The sequence below is a fragment of the Pinus tabuliformis genome, chromosome X, assembly GCF_031772625.1.
Source record: "Pinus tabuliformis cultivar Carrire ecotype Pingquan chromosome X, CPIR1, whole genome shotgun sequence".
Taxonomy (NCBI): domain Eukaryota; kingdom Viridiplantae; phylum Streptophyta; class Pinopsida; order Pinales; family Pinaceae; genus Pinus; species Pinus tabuliformis.
In genome coordinates, this window is record NC_142308.1 from 701,808,008 (window position 1) to 701,827,080 (window position 19,073).

General features: G+C 39.5%; 1 protein-coding gene across 1 annotated transcript in view; it reads right to left on the reverse strand.

The window, feature by feature from the left end:
- LOC149141919 (serine/threonine-protein kinase 54-like) overlaps positions 1 to 9,982 on the reverse strand; it is a 166,619-nt gene extending 156,637 nt beyond the window's left edge. Inside the window, exon 1 of the mRNA XM_089447817.1 lies at positions 9,253 to 9,982. Coding sequence (XP_089303943.1) covers positions 9,253 to 9,544 — 292 coding nt within the window. The 5' untranslated portion in view covers positions 9,545 to 9,982. The remainder of the gene's footprint in view (positions 1 to 9,252) is intronic.
- Between the last annotated feature and the right edge of the window lie 9,091 nt (positions 9,983 to 19,073).

Genomic DNA, 19,073 nt, shown 5'->3' on the forward strand with positions numbered 1-19,073 from the left:
CTTATTAAAGACTTTTAGTCTTCTAGGGTTTACAAACCCTAAGACTTCTGACTTTTATTGATACCCTATGAATCACATCACTAGAAACCTTTCTCCTTAGCTTCCACTAGCTCTGGAGTATCTTTCAACCTTTGTTCTTGAAATTGCCCAACAAGGCTTGAACATGAGCCCTCGTCTTGGTCCTGCTACTCTACTTTCTAGAGTTGAGTTCAACCCTATTCTATGATATCAATCAATCAGGAATACTTCATCTCAACCAAGCTACCAATTGATCCAACTTCAAGTGGCACGAGCATGGTCTGGATTTCTTGGCAGATCTTAGATGATTGCTCTCAGCCCTTTAAATCTCTTATGTTAATTTCTTATGAACACTAGTGGATCACTATTCACCCCATACATATTCTCTAACCATTTACTCATTGGTACTATGAGGTTAAATCTCTCCTCACATTGAAATTTGTAATTTACTCCATTGGAATTAGGTTATAGTCCACCTACATAGTGTTTGTCCTTGTTTAATTGTAACTCTATAATTTATGTGATTTCTTGCATAAATTTAGGTAGAAGTAAAAAAGTAAATATGCAGTGCAGTCTTTATATTTCAGTAATTAAACATATTTACCAAGAATTACTGCCCACCATAAGTTATGGAATTCTTTGCATAAGTTTCAGTAGGAGTAAAAAGTAAATATGTTGTTACAAAAAGGTTGTGACAACCCAAATGTTTAACACGTGTTTTTTTGTCTTGCAAGATCTTATTGCTCTAAAACCATGTTGAATTCTTTCGTATTTTCAGATCTTGGTAATTATTGTCTTATGATCAATAATTACACACTTGAAAAAATTCTCAATCTTAATTTCATTTTTACAATTGAGTAAACATTATTAGATTGATATAAGATATATGAGATATTTTTATTGATGTCTGATTACAATTGAGGGGCCTGATATATATACAATCAGGGCGTCTTCTCATTAATAGACATGTCTGTCTTTTCAATAAGACGCGTCTTTTCTTTTTTTTCATTATTAATTAATTATTGATTATTTATATTTATATATTATATGATATATATAATATAATATATAAATATATAATTATATTGTTGTTCATAATATAATATATAATTATATAATTAAATTGTTATTCATAATATAATATATATTAAACATTGTTGTACAGAAGGGAATACCTTTCGCTGCTATATAAAACATCAACAACAAGAAACGAGGATATTTTGTATTAAGTCCTAAGCATAAAGCTTAGATATAGTACATGCCAAAATTATTTAGAGAGACAGTTCTCAGAGCTATTATTTCTGTTTTCACCCAATCTCTATTTTCTAGACACATCATGTTTAAATATTCAGTGCTACTGAACCCTTTACATCACTTATAACAGAGCCAGAAACGATTAAACAAAAAAACAAAATTTGCAGTTCATCAAGATGGTTGTGCCTAGTTATGTGGCTGATAATCCTTGGAGACGCTTTTATCTTCATAATTTACCTAGTGTAGCTTCTCCATCTCATCTAGTTGAAAGAACAAGAAATTAACTTCAATCTTCAGTCTATGGATGCAGAATTGGTTGGGCTACATTCCTTCCATAAAGGGGGAGGTTTCCTATTGAAATGTATTGATAAGCTTTTCATTGGAGTTGCCCCTTGGGGTCGTAACTTTCTGGAGTGCAACTGAAAGTTGAATGCAGTAAACTAAAAGCATATAGAGTCTAGTATTCCATACGCTCTCAGCCCTGTGGGTGTTGATGATAAGATCCAGCAAAGGTACCATAGATATCACCTCTCCATCAATTAGAAACCAAGAAGTAGCAACAAAGGTTTCAATGACGCCATGACAACTATGGTTTCAAGGTGACCTATGAGAAGGAGAAAAGTGAGATATAGGGGAAACAAGTAGACAGGGCAGAGCCTCCAGAGAGAGATGCCCAATAAAAAATAAACCCGGGGAGTCGCAGACCAAACCACCAAGGGGACACATTGAAAAGCAGCAAAAATTCGAAAGAAATAGCCTCAAGACGCAAGGCAAATGCTAACATGCCGAGAGAAAAATAACCAAGCGGATTAAAGTAGGGGATTTACCTCTGAAACAGCTGCACCGGGAGGAAAACTGCATACCCAGAATTGAAAGTATCGTTGTTGAGGAGCAAGGGAGATGGCATTCGAGCATGGTGACTTTATAATCCAAGCTAGGTAGCCAAACCGGACTTTCAACCCTCATCCTCCACTCAGGCATGAATTTCATTTGTACCATCCCCTGCACTTGATATCATGGGTGAGGCATTTCTCCTCCATGAAGTATCGTCCCACTTCTCCTGTTGATCTGGGCATTCCCCCCTATACACAATTTGCCTTTAAGTCTTCACAGTCATTGTATGCACGCCCATCATGGTTGTGAACAGGAGATTGAGTACACAAAAACCTCCACTAAGCACGATTTGCAGGTGACAACTGTTGGGTTGTGTTATATTCTTTCCACGACTAGCCCACGTAGTTAACCGGGGGTTAGAGGGGGGGAGGTCACAAGGGGTTTGAGGGGCACCCGTAACCCCAATTTATGGGGTCCGGGGCAGCGCTCCGGAAAATTTTTATTTTGGACCCTATGTTAGATTGGGCAAACCCACCTATGGTTTTGTGCATGATTTTCACACGTTTTTTTTAACGCGATGATTTTTCGATCCATGGTATTGGACGCGATGGTTTTCGGTCCATGGTATTGGATGCTTCGGCATATATAAATATGTATTATAACATTGAAAGGAACATAATAGAAAATCAAGCTAGTAGTCCCGATTTTGGGATCCAGTGGGAAAATCTCTGTATATGTGTTTTATGTGTTATGCTCTCGCATTGTTTATTTTTTTGTGTTTTAGAATTCGTATGCAAGTAATTTCTGTACGGGGTTAAAACCTACATTTGGTATCAGAACAGATTTGGCTTCAAGGGGACGCCTTTGTTGCTGAGGGGTTTCGCTCGGGCCTGTGGTAGACCCTATTCAGTGGGAGATCTGCGAGATCGATTCTGGTGGTGAAAGAAGATGGCAAGCAGTGGAAAGATAGAGATCGAGAAATTTAATGGTCAAAGTTTTGAGTTGTGGAAACTCAAGATGGAAGATCTGTTGGTGGATAAAGATCAGTGGATCGTGGTAGATCCAGGTACTAAACCAACGGGAGTGTCCGATGAAGAATGGAAGAAGTTGGATCAGAAGGCAAAAAGCACAATACGATTGTGTGTCTCAGATTCAGTATTGTTGAATGTATCAGGGTAAGCTACAACAAAGACTTTGTGGGACAAGTTAGGAAATTTGTACCAATCTAAACCTCTGGTGAATAAACTATTCCTGCGGAAAAAGCTATATAACCTGAGGATGAAAGATGGAGACTTGGTGACAGAGCATCTGAACGCATTTAATACTGTGGTAAGTCAGTTAGCATCTGTTGATATTAAAATTTCAGATGAAGATAAGTGCATCAATTTGTTGTGTTCTCTACCAAATTCGTGGGATAGTCTGGTTATTGTAATAGGTAGCAATGCAACTGCCTTGCAGTTTGATGAAATAGTCTCAGCCTTGCTGACAGAGGAGATGAGACGGAAAAATATGGAGAGCCAAAATGGTGATGCCTTGTCTGTACGAGGACGGTCCCAGAACAGAAACAAAAATAAGTCATCGAGTGGGAGATCTAAATCTAGAAAGAGATCTAAATCTCCAGGAAAACCTATAAAGGTGGTGTGCTGGAAATGCGGAAAGGAAGGCCACTTAAAAAGGGACTGTAAATCTAAAGCTCCTAACAAAGGAAAGGGATCTGATGAGGCTCCTTCTGCAGAGGCAAAAACCACCTCAGATGAAGGTGGGGATGTGTACTTGGCTTCTTCAAGTACACATGTAGATCATGAGGCATGGTTGATTGACTCAGGTGTATCCTTTCACTTCACTCCCCATAGAGAGTGATTCTGTGAGTATGAGAAATATGATGGTGGTGATGTCTTCTTAGGGGATGACAGGAAGGCTAGAATCATTGGTCGTGGAAAAGTAAAGTTGAAGTTGCAAGGTGGAAGGATTAGAACACTTCCGAGTGTTCTGCATATTCCTGCATTAGCCAGAAATCTGATTTCTATTAGTAAGTTGGATGATGCAAGTGTAAAAACAGTGTTCGAAAAGGATACCTGCAAGATGGTTCGAGGAGCACTGGTATTGATGCGGGGAGTTCAGATTGGAACTCTGTACAAGCTGCAAGGTAGCACGGTTGTTGATGGGTGCAACAGTTTTGTAGTTCCTGAAAGTGGAGCAGAAAATCTAGTGGTCTCTAGAGAGAAGACCATGCTATGGCATCAAAGGCTTGGACATATTGGAGAGAAAGGCCTTCGAATACTTCATGGTAAAGGTATGGTAGAAGATATGAGTAATAGCTTTCTGGATTTTGATTTCTGTGAAAATTGTGTATATGGGAAGCAGAATCGGGTGAGTTTCCCCTCTGGTAGTAAGAGGGCGAAACAGATATTAGAACTTGTGCACAGTGATGTGTTTGGAGCTGTGAAGGTTCCATCACTGGGTAAGTCTGTGTACTATGTATCATTTCTAAATGACTTCTCAAGGAATACATGGATATATTTCCTTAAGAAGAAATCTGAAGTCTTTGACAGGTTTAAAGAATTTAACGCTCTAGTGGAAAACCAGACAGAGAAGAAGATAAAGGTGTTGAGGACAGATAACGGTGGAGAGTTTTGCAGTAAGGAATTTGAAGAATTCTGTAAGAAGTGTGGTATAGCACAGCAGAAGACTACTCCATATACACCTCAACAAAATGGAGTTGCAGAAAGAATGAATAAAACGTTGATGGAAAGGGCAAGAAGCATGCTCAATGGTGCCAGGTTAAGACAGGAATTCTGGGCAGAGGCGGTGGATACTGCATGTTACCTAGTCAACAGGTCACATTCATCAGCGTTGGAGGATAAGACTCCACAAGAGGTATGGACTGGTAAGAAACCCTCTCTTTCACATCTGAGGGTATTTGGATGTGATGCATATGTACATGTTCCAAAGGATAAACGAACAAAGTTGGATAGTAAATCTGAAAAGTGCATCTTTATTGGGTATAAGGATGGTTTAAAGAGTTATAAGCTTTGGAAGTCAGTAACAAAGAAGGTTATGTACAGTCGAGATATGGTGTTTAGAAAGGTGAGAGATGTTATTAAACATGAAGTCCAACCAAAAGAACCTGCGAAGATAGAGTTTGAGCTAAAGGAGGAAGAATCAGACTCTACAGCAAAGGAGGAATCAGAAGATGAAGAGCCACAAACTCCGGTTGTGAGAAGATCAGTTCGAGAAAGAAAGCAGCCAGAAAGGTATAGTCCATTTGCTTTCTGTTCAAATTTTGCTTTGTCTGTTACTGATGATGATCCCAGAACTGTGAAGGAAGCAGTGGATTCAGAGGATGGAAAACTCTGGAAAGAGGCCATGGTTGATGAAATGGCATCTTTGCACAAAATTGAGGCTTGGGATCTGGTGGAGTTGCTAGCTAGAAGAAAACCCATTGGCAGCAAATGGGTGTCCAAAAAGAAGACAAATGCAGAAGGAAAAGTGGAGAAATACAAAGCTCGGTTGGTAGCAAAAGGTTATTCCCAGGTGTCGGGAATTGATTTTGGTGATATTTTTTCTCCTGTTGCCAAGGTAACTTCTATTAGATTACTTTTATCTGTTGTTGTTGCTTTTGATTTTGAGGTAGAACAGATGGATGTGAAGACAGCATTTCTTCACAGGGATCTGGAAGAGGAGATCTACATGAAGCAACCTGAAGACTTTGCGGTGAAGGGTAAGAAAGAACTGGTATGTAAGTTAAATAAGTCTCTATATGGGTTAAAACAGTCACCAAGGATGTGGTATCAGAAATTTGATACATTTATACAGGGACTTGGCTTGCCCAGAAACAAAGCAGATCACTGTGTGTATTCTAAATTAATTGGTGACCGTGTTATTTATCTGGTCTTGTATGTGGATGATATGTTGTTAGTTGGAAATGACAAAGAAGTTATCCAGGATTTTAAAACCCAATTGTCCTCCAAATTCGACATGAAAGATCTTGGTGCTGCAAACTATATTTTGGGCATGGAAATTAAAAGAGATCGGGCAAAGAGGAAGCTCTGGTTAAAGCAGAGGAAGTATGTCGAGACAATATTGCAGAGGTTTAATATGCATGATAGTAAACCGGTGAAAGTTCCTATTCCTGTAGGTGTGAGGTTATCTGCTGAACAGTGTCCCAAGACACAAGAAGAGGAAGAGGACATGTCCCGTGTTCCATATGCAAGTGCAGTCGGTAGCCTGATGTATGCAATGGTCTATACTAGACCAGAGATTGCATATGCAGTGGGAGTATTGAACAAGTTTATGTCAAAACCAGGGAAGGAGCACTGGACAGCAGTGAAGCGGGTTTTCAGGTATTTGCGTGGCACTAGTGATTATGGTTTGTGCTATCAAGGAAAACCAGGATTGGATAGAGTGTTGGATATTCGTGGCTTTGTTGATGCAGACTGGGCTGGAGATCTGGATCAAAGAAGATCTACAAGTGGGTATGTGTTTAACCTATTTGGAGGTGCAATCAGTTGGATGAGTAAGAAACAATCTGTAGTGGCACTATCAACTACAGAGGCAGAATACATGGCGGTCACTCATGCAAGCAAGGAAGCAGTTTGGTTGCAGAGATTGTGACAACCAAAGTGCAATTTTCTTGGCAAAGAACCCTGCATATCATTCAAAGACAAAGCACATTGATGTTCAATATCACTTTGTGAGGAATATGATAGAAACCAAAAAGGTGTTGCTGGTAAAGGTGGACACTTTGAAGAATACTGCAGATGCATTGACAAAATCTGTGAGCTCTGAGAAGTTCTCTTGGTGTAGAGAAACAATGGGCGTTGCAAGGGTGGATAAATGACTAAGCTCTCTTGTAGCCCCCTGTGGAAAGAAAACAACAAGTGGGAGAATGTTGGGTTGTGTTATATTCTTTCCACAACTAGCCCACGTAGTTAGAGGGGGGGAGGTCACAGGGGGTTTGACGGGTCCAGGGCAACGCCCCATAAAAATTTTATTTTGGACCCTATGTTAGGTTGGGCGAACCCACCTATAGTTTTGTGCATGATTTTCGCACATGTTTTTTGGACGCGATGGTTTTTCGGTCCATGGTATTGGACGTGATGGTTTTCGGTCCATGGCATTGGATGCTTCGGCATGTATAAATATGTATTATAACATTGAAAGGAACATAATGAAAAATCACGATGGTAGTCCCGGTTTTGGGATCTAGTGGGAAAATCTCTATGTATATGTGTTTTCTGTGTTATGTTCTCGCATTGTTTATTTTTCTGTGTTTTAGAATTCGTATGCAAGTAATTTCTGTACGGGGCTAAAACCTACAACAACTATGCTTTGGGCTAAAGGCTCTAGAAGTTAACATATGCTAAAGGGGGCACATTTATACCATGCAGAAAAGTCTGAGGTGCATATGGAAGGGACCCTCCATTTTAAGAACTTGAGTTATATTACAAATACACATAATGTATTTCATAGAAACATTAGGAAAGAGGGACCTTTTTGATCTAGCCTTGGCATACTAAGTCTCCTTTGGGGAGAGTAGAGCCCAAATTGGCCATTTCTTCTGCTACTGAGTTGTTCACCCTTGTGACATGAAAACATTGATTTATGGGGATGAGACAGAGTAAATTAAGAGTACGTTTGATGACTTGAGCTAGCTTAAGATCATTGGGGAGTGTTCTGTTTATAATTCTAAAGAGAATGAGGAGAGAATCTTTGATCACGATGATCTCTTGAATTTCTAGCTGCACAACTTGTTTTATTCCCTAATAAGGAGCATAGGCTTCCACAACATTGTTGGTCGTCTCTACCAATCCCCAAGCAAATTTGAATTCCTGATTATTTTCAGTGTGAATAATCACACCCGCCCCCTATTGCCCCTAGTAGAATTTTTTGTTTTGGGGCCCTTATTTTACCTCAAAATTCTCCTAATGATTGCATCTGAATGAAACAATCAATTTTACCTTTCACAAACCATTTTATGGGTGTTTCATATTGGTATTTTTCAGAATTCGGTAATTTCCTATCTCTGGGACAATATAATCAAATTCAGTCTGTGAAAGAAAAATGGCAAAATAAACAAACTAATAAAAATGATTGATTTGAAAGTTGCCCTGCGATAACTTGCTAAAAAAGAACTATAGCAATCGATATATCACTACAAAAGTTAGCAAAACAACAAAGCTCGCATAATTTAACCAACATCTCATCCACAATAAGGTTCAGCTAAAATTAACACCTATATACAATAATTGCACCTGAATGAAACCTATAATTTTATCCTTGTGATAAAAACAAATGTAATATCCTTTCATAGTGGCATTTTTCTTAATTGTGCACTAACTTTACTACCAGCGAAATAAAGATCAAGTTCGATTTCTGCAACTATATTACGACAGAGCACTGCAAGGAAAAAAACCAAACTATTTCCATGAGTTTTGTTTGAGAATTGTTTCATGATAGTTGACATAAAATCATCATAACAACCAGTGTTTTAATATGAAATTACCGGCACAACATAGCTCATCTGTTTCCAGCGGGCAAAAAGGAGGATTCCTGATGTTGCACAAAACATGAGCAGTGTGGGTGGTTATGCAGGGTACTGCTAGCATAGTCAGTTTTAAAAAAACTAAGCCTGCAGAAAACATTCTTGGACATAATTTTAGTCTAGATTGAATCCAAGATGTACTTGGGTTGCCGATAAGCTAATGATACCTGTAGCATGGCCTATTTTCAGACGGACCATTGGGCTTTGGATCTTTTTGGAAAGAGATAATTGGGTAGTTCTCCAGCTTAGGGTAGTGCTATGAGTGAATCATTAATGATAGAACTATCTAATGAGTGAAAACTAGTAAGTGGACCATGCAGAAAAGGTGAGTGCCTAATAAGCATGGAGTTAGCTTTAACTACTGAACTACTCATAATTGGAAAAAGAGGGGAGGGAGGACATATAATTGAATAAGGAAAAAAGAAATCCAAGAAGAGTCCAGTTTTCAAAAGATTCAGTTGATATAACTTCTTCAAAGAGAAGCAGACAAGCATTTTTGCTATGTTGGCCGAGTTGAAAGCTGAGCCTACAACCTACAAATAGAATGACAGCAAGCTGGACAGCTAGTTGATGGAGCTTTGCGTTGAAAGGAGAAGGAATACCTGCAACAATTTTTCCGTCGTATACTCCACGATGGACTGTGCCATAAGTACCCCGGCCTATGGGGCTATTGATGGCCAATTTGGTAGGATCGATTTCCCACTCCTCCTTGGACTGCCAAGCTTCCCTCTGCTGCATACTCCATGCCCTGCTCATATGCCTTTCAAGCTGTTTATCCAAGCTCTTCAGATCGATCTTATCTGCTCGGAAAAACTTATCACTTTTCTTCATGCCCTGCACAACCCAATCCCCCTTCAATTCTAGGGCATCCTCATGTTGGGAACCTGTGTCCATCACACAGTCTGCTAATTGCTGAATGAGTTGGGTATTGTTTCCAGTGGGTTTTGCTACTAATTGCTGAGTGAACTCGGTATTTGTTTCAGTGGGTTTTTGCTTTTAATGGCTAAGTGAGTTGGGTATTTGCTCCAGTTGGTTTTTGCTACTAAATACTGAACGAATTGCGTATTGTTTCCACTGGTTTGCACCTGTGAGCGCCGCCTCTTCTTCAACCTCCTCCTCCGGGCAGGGGATGACGAGGGTGTCTCAAATAGAAGCAAGAGTGAGAGTGGAGGTTAGATTGAAACGTGGGCTCTGTTACGCTTTACCCGCCACCAATGCACATGCAGAGTAGTGCAGCTCCCCGATACTGGGAATGCGTCCTTTAGAGTTTGAATGTATGACACGTTGATGTTTTCTTCAATTATATTTTAATGTATGACACATTTACATGTACCTCGGTTTCACGGTCACACTACTTGGGACGTACACGTACTGTCCTTGCATTCAGTTGGGCTTCGGCGCATGGACAGATTCCAGATTTTCCTATTTGATGATAGGAAAAAAGTTGATACGAGAAAGTGACTTTAGAAAAATAATGAAATTGTAAATATGAATGATTTAAATCTCAATGAGGGATTTAGAAATAGATTATTTATTTTTATTTCTTATCATTATTTTTTTGGTGCATTGATTGGAAATGAGATTTTTATAGAATTATGGAATAGTGGTATTTTTTAATTGAAAATTATTGACGAGGAGGAAGGAATTATTTTCTATCATTTATATGTTAATTAATTTTTATAAAAGAGGTTAATTAGCATAATTTAATATTTTTATTTTTATTAATATTAAAATATTAATTTCATTAATAATTCTAATATTTATATGAATATTAAAATCAATGTTTAATAAGCTATATAGTAGCTGCTTAATTTAAATGTAACATGTATTCTTACAAGTCATAAATTATCTTCTAATAATAACAATAATTTAATTAATCAAATACCTAGAGGTGCACCAGCACTAATCTCAAGTTACTTTATTAAATACATAATATTCAAATATGATGTCATAAATTATCTTCAAATAATAACAATAATTTAATTAATCAAATACCTAGAGGTGCACCGGCACTAATCTCAAGTTACTTTATTAAATACATAATATTCAAATATAATGTCTTGACACTAGCTTGACAACACTTTAGATCTTGGTTTATTCCTTGTACAAAATGCATTTGTTGAAAATAGCAACACAAAATGTTAAAAATAACATCAAGAAAAGTCTTCATTTAATTTAGCCTTGAATTAAATTGGAAATTAAATTGTAATTCTACATCTCATGAAAACTTGTAATAGTTAATTAAGTTAGTTTGACTTAGTTGGCTCAATTAATTTGAGTTGAGGGTCTAACTAGAGTCGTGTAGAGTGTCTCCTATTATTAGGAGCACTAATTGAGTTTATTTTGAGTTGTAATTATTTAATTCAGTCCAACTGAATTAAAGACAGTTAAACTAGTTCCAACTCAGTGAGGAATTAGTGGGGTGTAACTTATTGTAGTGGGGTGTAACATGTAGTAGTGGAGTGTAACTTACTGTAGTGGGGTGTAACATGTTGTAGTGGGGTGTAACCCGCAATTGTGGGGTGTAACCTGCAGTGATCAACCAATAAACTAAAGATTCGTTTATAATTAACTCATGCATGTCATATCAGAGAAAGACCTAGTTGAGATTGGAGTTGAGGGACAATGTACTATCAGTTGTAAAATCATTTAAATTAAACTGATGGTGCATGCAATCAGAGGAAGGCCTATGACGATTGCATAATTCATAATTGAAGAATTTCCCCATTAAATAGGGGCTAATTCCCAAGGGAACATTGCAAGGAAGTAGGAGCTCGGAAGGCTAGGAATTTGGCTAAGTATTGGCCAAAGGCAGTCAGTCATGCAAAGGATAGAAAGTACTTGTGTAGGTTGAACTCAAGGTTGAGCAAAGCATATTATATTCATCCAAGGCTTGCCTAGGAAGCAGTAAGACAAATAGAGATTATGCAGAGATTGCTCGGGCTTGAGCAAAGCATTGTAATATTTTCATAATTTCTTACTAATGCAATATACAGATAGCAGGGGTTTTTAGTTGTGGCTTTCCCTAGGAAATCATTGTGTAATGTGTTGATTGAATTCTTTGTCTTATATGCTTCGTGATTTCATCGATTGTTTATTGTTTTTATTGATGAGTAGAGTAGATTCAAGTCTATTGTTTTAGTAAATTATAATTTGCAGTTTGAATCTACAAGGAATTTCTACATGGTATTAGAGCTAGATTTGTAGAAATTTCTACATGGTATTAGAGTTAGATTTGTAGAAATCTCTACATGGTATCAAAGCTAGATTTGTAGAAATTTCTACATGGAGATTTATAGAAATTTCTACATGGTATCAGAGTTAGATTTGTAGAAATCTCTACATGGTATCAAAGCTAGATTTGTAGAAATTTCTACATGGTATCGAAGTTGAAATCACACTAGAAGAGAAGAATTCTAAGTTGTCCTTGCAAATTAATGGAGCTTAATTCAAGGAAGATCCAGAAGACGCTATCTGCAGACTTCTTAATGGAGCTAGAAGGATGCTAGTGGGCTGATCAGTGAGCCAATGTTTAGTGACACAAAAAGGAGTTTTGATCATTGATATTGGTAGATTGAGGAGCAGAGAGACCATCAAGAGATCGAGACTCAAAGGGAGTCTAGTTTCAGAGAGAGCAACCCTATGGAAGCTAGTACTTCAAGATATGGGGAGATTAGACTCATTATTGCAGTAGTTGCAGTTGCAGTTCGGAAGTAGCAACAGAGCAGTAGTAATAGCAATATGAGTAGATTAGATTTCTCTCATGCATGCAAAGCCTTAAGGAGCAAGGCATAGAATAGAGACTTGGTGGTTGAGAGGGAGCATGAATTACCTCTCAACATGTAGCCGTAGATGCAACCTCAAAAGCAGCCTCAGCAAGTTGTGCAACAACCACAATTAGATAAGCAAAGAGGAGACCGAGTGGAGACATCCACTCAAATAGAGACCTCCAGTAGGGGGAAATTTTAGGCCAAGTGAGCAGAGGGAGCACATGCAGCCATACCTCCAGGGGAGAGGTGGGGCGACGTGAAGCAATGGTCCCAAGAGTGCAGAAATTTAGACAAGATCCATTGAGGTGTGTTTTTGTGTCATGGATCATTACCTTGCTACAAGGGTCCACAGTGTTCAGTAGCAGGAGGATCAATGTCAGTCAAATACTGAGGAGTGCAGAGCAGTGTTGACAGTATAGCTAGAGGCTCACTAGCAGAGCCAACAGCAACACAATTTTCCTAGTAGACAGTTGCAGACAGAGTTGATTCAGTTTATTTTGTTTGGATGCTTTTTTTGTTGCAGATGTTGCAGTAGCAATAACAACAGTGACAAGAGTTGCATGCAGAACATTCCTAAGGTACTGGATCAGGATAGAGTTGAATTTCTTTCTTGTTGAAAGGGAGTGTTGAAAATAGTAACAAGAAATGTTAAAATAACATCAAGAAAAATCATAATTTAATTTGTCCTTGATTTAAATTAGGAGTTAAATTGTAATTCCACGTCTCATGAAAACTTGTAATAGTTAACTAAGCTAGTTTGACTTAATTGGATCAGTTAATTCAAGTTGAGGGCCTAACTAGAGTCATGTGCAATGTCTCCTACAATTAGGAGCACTAGTTGAGTTTATTTTGAGTTGTAATTATTTAATTCAATCCAACCGAGTTAAAGTCAGTTAAGCTAGTTCCAACTTATGGAGGAATTAGTGGGAGGTCTAGTAGTGGGGTATAACTTACTATAGTGGGGTGTAACCTGTCGTAGTGGGGTGTAACCTACAGTAGTGGGGTGTAACTTACTGTAGTGGGGTGTAACGTGCAGTATTGGGGTGTAACCTGTTGTAGTGGGGTGTAACCTGTAATGATCAACTAGTAAACTGAAGATTCAATCATAATTAACTCATGCATGTTATATCAAAGAAAGACCCAGTTGAGATTGGAGTTTAGGGACAATGTACTATCAATTGTAAAATCATCTAAATTAAATTGATGGTGCATGCAGTGAGAGGAAGGCCTATGACAATTGTGCAATTCCTAATAGAGGAATTTCCCCATTACATAGGGGCTAATTCCCAAGGGAACATTGCAAGGAAGTAGGAGCTTGGAAGGCTAAGAATTTGGCTAAGTATTGGCCAAAGGTAGTCAATCATGCAGAGCAAAGAAAATACTTGTGCAGGTTGAGCTCAAGGTTGAGCAAAGCATATTGTATTCATCCAAGGCTTGTCTAGGAAGCAGTGAAACAAATAGAGATAGTGCAGAGGTTGCTCGGGCTTGAGCAAAGCATTATAATCTTCTCATAATTTCTGACTAATGCAATATACAGATAGCAGGGGTTTTTAGTTGTGGCTTTCCCTTGGAAATCATTGTGTAATGTGTTGATTGAATTATTTCTCTCATATGCTTTGTGATTTCATCGATCATTTATTGTTTTTGCTAATGAGTATAGTAGATTCAAGTCTATTATTTTAGTAAATTACAATATGTAGTTTTAATCTACAAGCAATTTCTACAACATTTACGTTACACCAGACATTGAGGACACATGGGTTCATCTCCTCTGTCCATTTGTAAGCATCTTAATCCTATTATCTTGGTGCTTGGAATCCGTTTGAGGTAATTGTTCTTACCCCGACTCACGAGATCGTCAATCATTCTTCCCTTCCTTACTAGGGTTTGGCTCTGCAAACTTCTCCTCTGGCATTCAAAGTGCACCTCCAGAACCTCGTTCAATCAACAGGTAAGTGCAGTAATCTGAGTTCCCTTCCTGCCTTCAGTGAGTTGGTGTTATGAGGAGTTTACTTGGTTTAACTCACACTCATCTCTTGCAGGGTTCTCTCTTTCCCTTTTAGCGATGGAGGCACCCTTTCGGGCAAAGGTAGCATGCACTGAGTATGCTCTCCACTAGGTAGCATGGAGTTTCTTGGTCCCCTCAATTGAATCTTTCTTTCTCTGCTGATTATTTTACCGGGTTCTAATATAGATCACCATCAGGGTTCAGTGATGGACTGTCAGTATTGCTTCACTCCACAAGTATATAAATTTTCTTTTTGGGTTGTTTCCTCCATTACTAAATTCGATATTTTTAGAAATGGTCTGGAGGGATTTGGGGTTTTTAACCTGTGATTTCCCTGTTCGACCAGGTTCATGCTTTCACACCGCTCTTTTGGTCACAGCTACGACACTGAGTTGTTCTAACATTCATCACTCCTTGTTCCAGGTTTTTACTCTTTTCTTTCTCATTCGATACAAGGGTTTATGTTTCCTTGCCACTATAGGTGGTTTTCTTGAGAAAGACTATATATTTATATAATTCCAGCTTCCACCTGTGCTTGGGTTGCTTCTAATTTTGAAGGGATTCCTTCAATGCGGGATCCCTTTGACCATCTAAGCAGCGTTTTTTTCTCATTTCAGCTGTAGTTAATGGTTTTGAGCGTTATTTCAAGCTCGAACAAGATTATAAATATGAAAATAACTTGTTGACAGTTTATCTGTTGTTTCAGTAGGTTTTTACTAAATTTCGGGGTTTTCTTGAAAATGAATTGTATATATTTATATGTGTCTACCCATTCTACGGTTGTTGTCTGATATGGGGTTTTTTACATATTTTTGTTTTGTGCAACTTTGGTTTGTCATGTTGAATTCTCAATGAAATTATTTCAATGGAAAGATGTTTTTTATTTTTTTAACAAGAACGATTATGGAATATGTTATTGGATTGGTCTGAATGCCAATTTTCTGATTACAATAGGCCTGATCCAGTTGGATTCGTCCTTCTGAGAAACTGTGAAGCTTGAATTCCACTTCCAGTTCCTTTTGGAATCATCTAGAGAGTTTATTTCTGCTATTTGCCCAAGTTTAAATATACAAACAAACAGTTTTAGAATCAAACAAAAGAACATAGTTGCTGAAGAGATTTAAGGGATTGGGACCCATGTTTCTTCCCCGTCACTTTTCATTGCCCCGGCCGTGAGTTGTGTTGCTTTGTTGGCTTCAAGATCTGCTTCTTTGTTGTTGCCTCTCAGCACGTGAAAGTATTTCAGATTTTGGAACAGCTTCGCCATGCTTCTGATTCTTTGGATCAACCTTGCTAATCTTAGATCCCGCGGACTAGAATTGGTCACCATGGTTTTTATGATCACTTCAGAGTCCCCAAAAATTATTGCCTCCTTGATTTCCAGCTTCAAGAGCAGGTTAAGTCCTTGGAAGAGGGCTAATGCCTCAGCTTGGATACTGGAGTTGATTCCCAGACCCCAGGCAAACTGAAGGATCGATACTCCATCGATGTTTTTAATAACTCCTCCTGCTCCAGCATTGCCCGGATTTCCTTTTGATGCCCCGTCAAAGAATAGGGAGTGTACCTTTTGTTTGGGGACCCAGTTTTGAAACTCCTCGCTATTTTTTCCCTGATTTGCCATTCCTCAGGAAGGTCCATGCTTCTGATTTTTTGGCGGAATTGCAGGTCCAGGGAGGACCCCCAATCTATGTCTATCTGGCTGAGGTTCGAGTCGTCTTTTTGTTCTCCCAAACATTCTTTTAATTGGCTCTTTACCTTGGCCGCAACTTTCTTGGCATTGTGCTGAATACTTCTGAAGATTCTACCATTTCGCTCTAACCAAATTTGCCAGCAGCAAATTTTGAGAAGTGATGACCAGGCCGCTTTGATCAATTTGTTTTTAGGAGAGGGTCCGGGATAGCTATTTTTCCAAGTGGCGAATAGGCCTGTTATAGTGGTAGGGATCTCGAATCTGGGGTTCCAATCGTCCATCAATTCTCTCCAGACCTGTATGGAGAATTTGCAGTTGAGGACAAGGTGCGTGGCACTCTCCTCTGATTCTTGGCACAAGGAGCACCGGGAAGGGCCATAGTAGCCACGCCTCTGGAGTTTGTCCTCTGTTAAGATTTTTCTGTGGCATAAAAGCCAGCAGAAGAAATCAATTTTGGGCAGCGATGTGATTCCCCAGATGGCCTTCCACGGGGCCGGATCGGGTGGCACGTTAGGGATTGAGTCTAGGTGCGCATAGGCCTGGGCGACAGAGTAACCAGCAGACCGATCACCCCAGCCTCGCCTGTCTTTCTTGCGGCAGTGCAAGGGAGCAATTCCGTTCAACAGGCCGCAGAGATGGTTGGCTTCTTGCTAGAGGTCTGACGGCAGGTCCAACAGCTGCCAGCCCGCCCATTGCGATCCATTCCACGCTGTAATGTCCCACAGTTTGTTTTTTCCTGTAGCCATCATCCAGTTTTTTAATGCAGTCACGTTTGGGCAGTCTTCAATTGGGTCTCTATCCATGATTCGGTCTTTCCATAAATTTATTTTTTTCCCATTCCCGGGAATCCAATAGGCTCTGGATCGCATTAACGAGGCTGCTTTGGAACAGAGACTGATGAAAGGCGAGGTTCCTTGCGGAAGTGGCCCATCTAAGCATCTCGATCGCATGCCTTTGAAGTATTTTCTCCAGATTGCTAACTGTGCCCAGCCAGGATTGGGCGCTATTAGTCTCCAGAGAAGCTTGCCACTCATTGCTATATTCTGCAGATGAAGTTTCTTGATATTGAGCCCTCCTTCCATCAGAGGTTTGAGGATCATCTCCCATTTTACCAACGGGAATCTCCTTTCATTGTGTTTGCCCCCTTTCCAAAAAAAATATCTGATATGCTTATCCATTTTATGGAGAATACCATTGGGCGCAAGTAGCACTGAGAACTGATATAGAGGGAGGCTGCTAAGAACAACTTTTATGAGGATTGTCTTTCCTGCCATGTTTAACCAGTTAATCCCCCATGCCTGAAGCCTGTTTTTAAATTTCTCTACCTGTGGCAGCCAATCCCTGCTGTAGGGGCGTTTGAGAAAAATAGGCAAACCCAGGTACTTAAACGATGTCCAATCTGTGGTGGCGACAAATCCAAGGCATCTGGTGATGGAAATAATCAGAGAGGGGGGGGTGTTCCAGCAGTAAGTGTGACACTTACCCTTGTTGAGGCTGCTTCCAGACTCGATACAGTACTCATCAAGTGCCTCTTTGAATTTTCTGGCTGAATGAATCGAAGCTGCTCCAAGAAGCAGAGTATCATCTGCGAATAGGGCGTGGTTTATATTTTGGACTCCCCTTGCTATGGAGATCCCTGGGATCTCTTGCTCTTGCATTTTTTTGTTTAGATGAAAGCTGAGAACTGAAGCTTGAATAACGAACAGCAGAGGGGACAGAGGGCAGCCCTGTCTTAACCCTCTTGTAGCTTTGAAGAAACCTGCAGATCTACCATTAACTAAAGGAGCGATCCAAGGTTCCGATATACAGGCCCGGATCCAATTGATAAATCTTACTCCAAACCCAAATTTTTTCAAAACATTTAAGAGAAAACAATGGTTAACTCGGTCAAAGGCGTTTGCTAAATCCAATTTGATAGCCATACCTTGTTCTTTGCGCTTCTGACTTGACAGGATAGCCTCTTGGACTAGAATAAAGTTGTCCACCAAATATCTCCCTTGGATAAAGCCTCCTTGGTTCTCTGGAATGATTCTAGGGAGGATTTGCTTCAGCCTGTTAGCAATAATTTTTGTGATCAGCTTGTAGCCAATATTACAAAGGGATATGGGGCGAAACCTATTGAAAGAGTTAGCTCCCTTTTCCTTGGGAATGAGGGCAAGGAATGAAGAGTTGGTGCCTCCTCCTAATTTCTGACAAGTCTGCGATTTTTGAACCATTTTGAACAGATCTTTCCCCACTATATGCCAGCAGGATTGGGGAAAAGAGGCGGAGAACCCATCCGGTCCTGGGGATTTATCAGGGTTCATAGCAGCCAGGGCACTTTTGACTTCTTCCATTGTGATATTTTTTTCTAGATAATGATTCTCCTCAGCAGAAATTAGGGTGGGAACCCCGTCCAGCAGATGAAAATTCTGTTGTGTATTCTCCTCTACACTGTACAGACTTTTGAAATGATGATGGGCTGCTTGTTTAATATTTGCAAAATCTTTGTGAGTGATATCGCCTTCTTTAATTTCTGTTATGGAATTAAAGCATTTCCTGGATTCAGCTTGTTTGTGGAAAAATGTGGTATTTCTGTCGCCTGCCTTTAGCCATAGACAACGTGATTTGATCCTCCACGCTTCCTCTTCAGCCAGGCATGATTTATGATATTGCTGTTGGAGTTGAGCCTCTTTGTCTAAGATGTCTCTAGTGATATATGCCTCTTCCGTGTGCAAGTAATGGGCTTCTAGCTGAGTATGAGTATTTTTCCTTTCAGATGCTGGATTGGCCAGAGATTTGGCCCAGCACTTTAGATTTGACTTCAATCTTCTGATTTTTTCTTCCCATATATAGAATGGAGATCCACTGACAGGCAGGGACCAACTTTCTTTGACAATCTGCATGAAACTGGGTTCCTTGATCCACAAAGAACTGAACTTGAAGGGTATGGGGCCAAGGTCAGTGTGAGCTCTA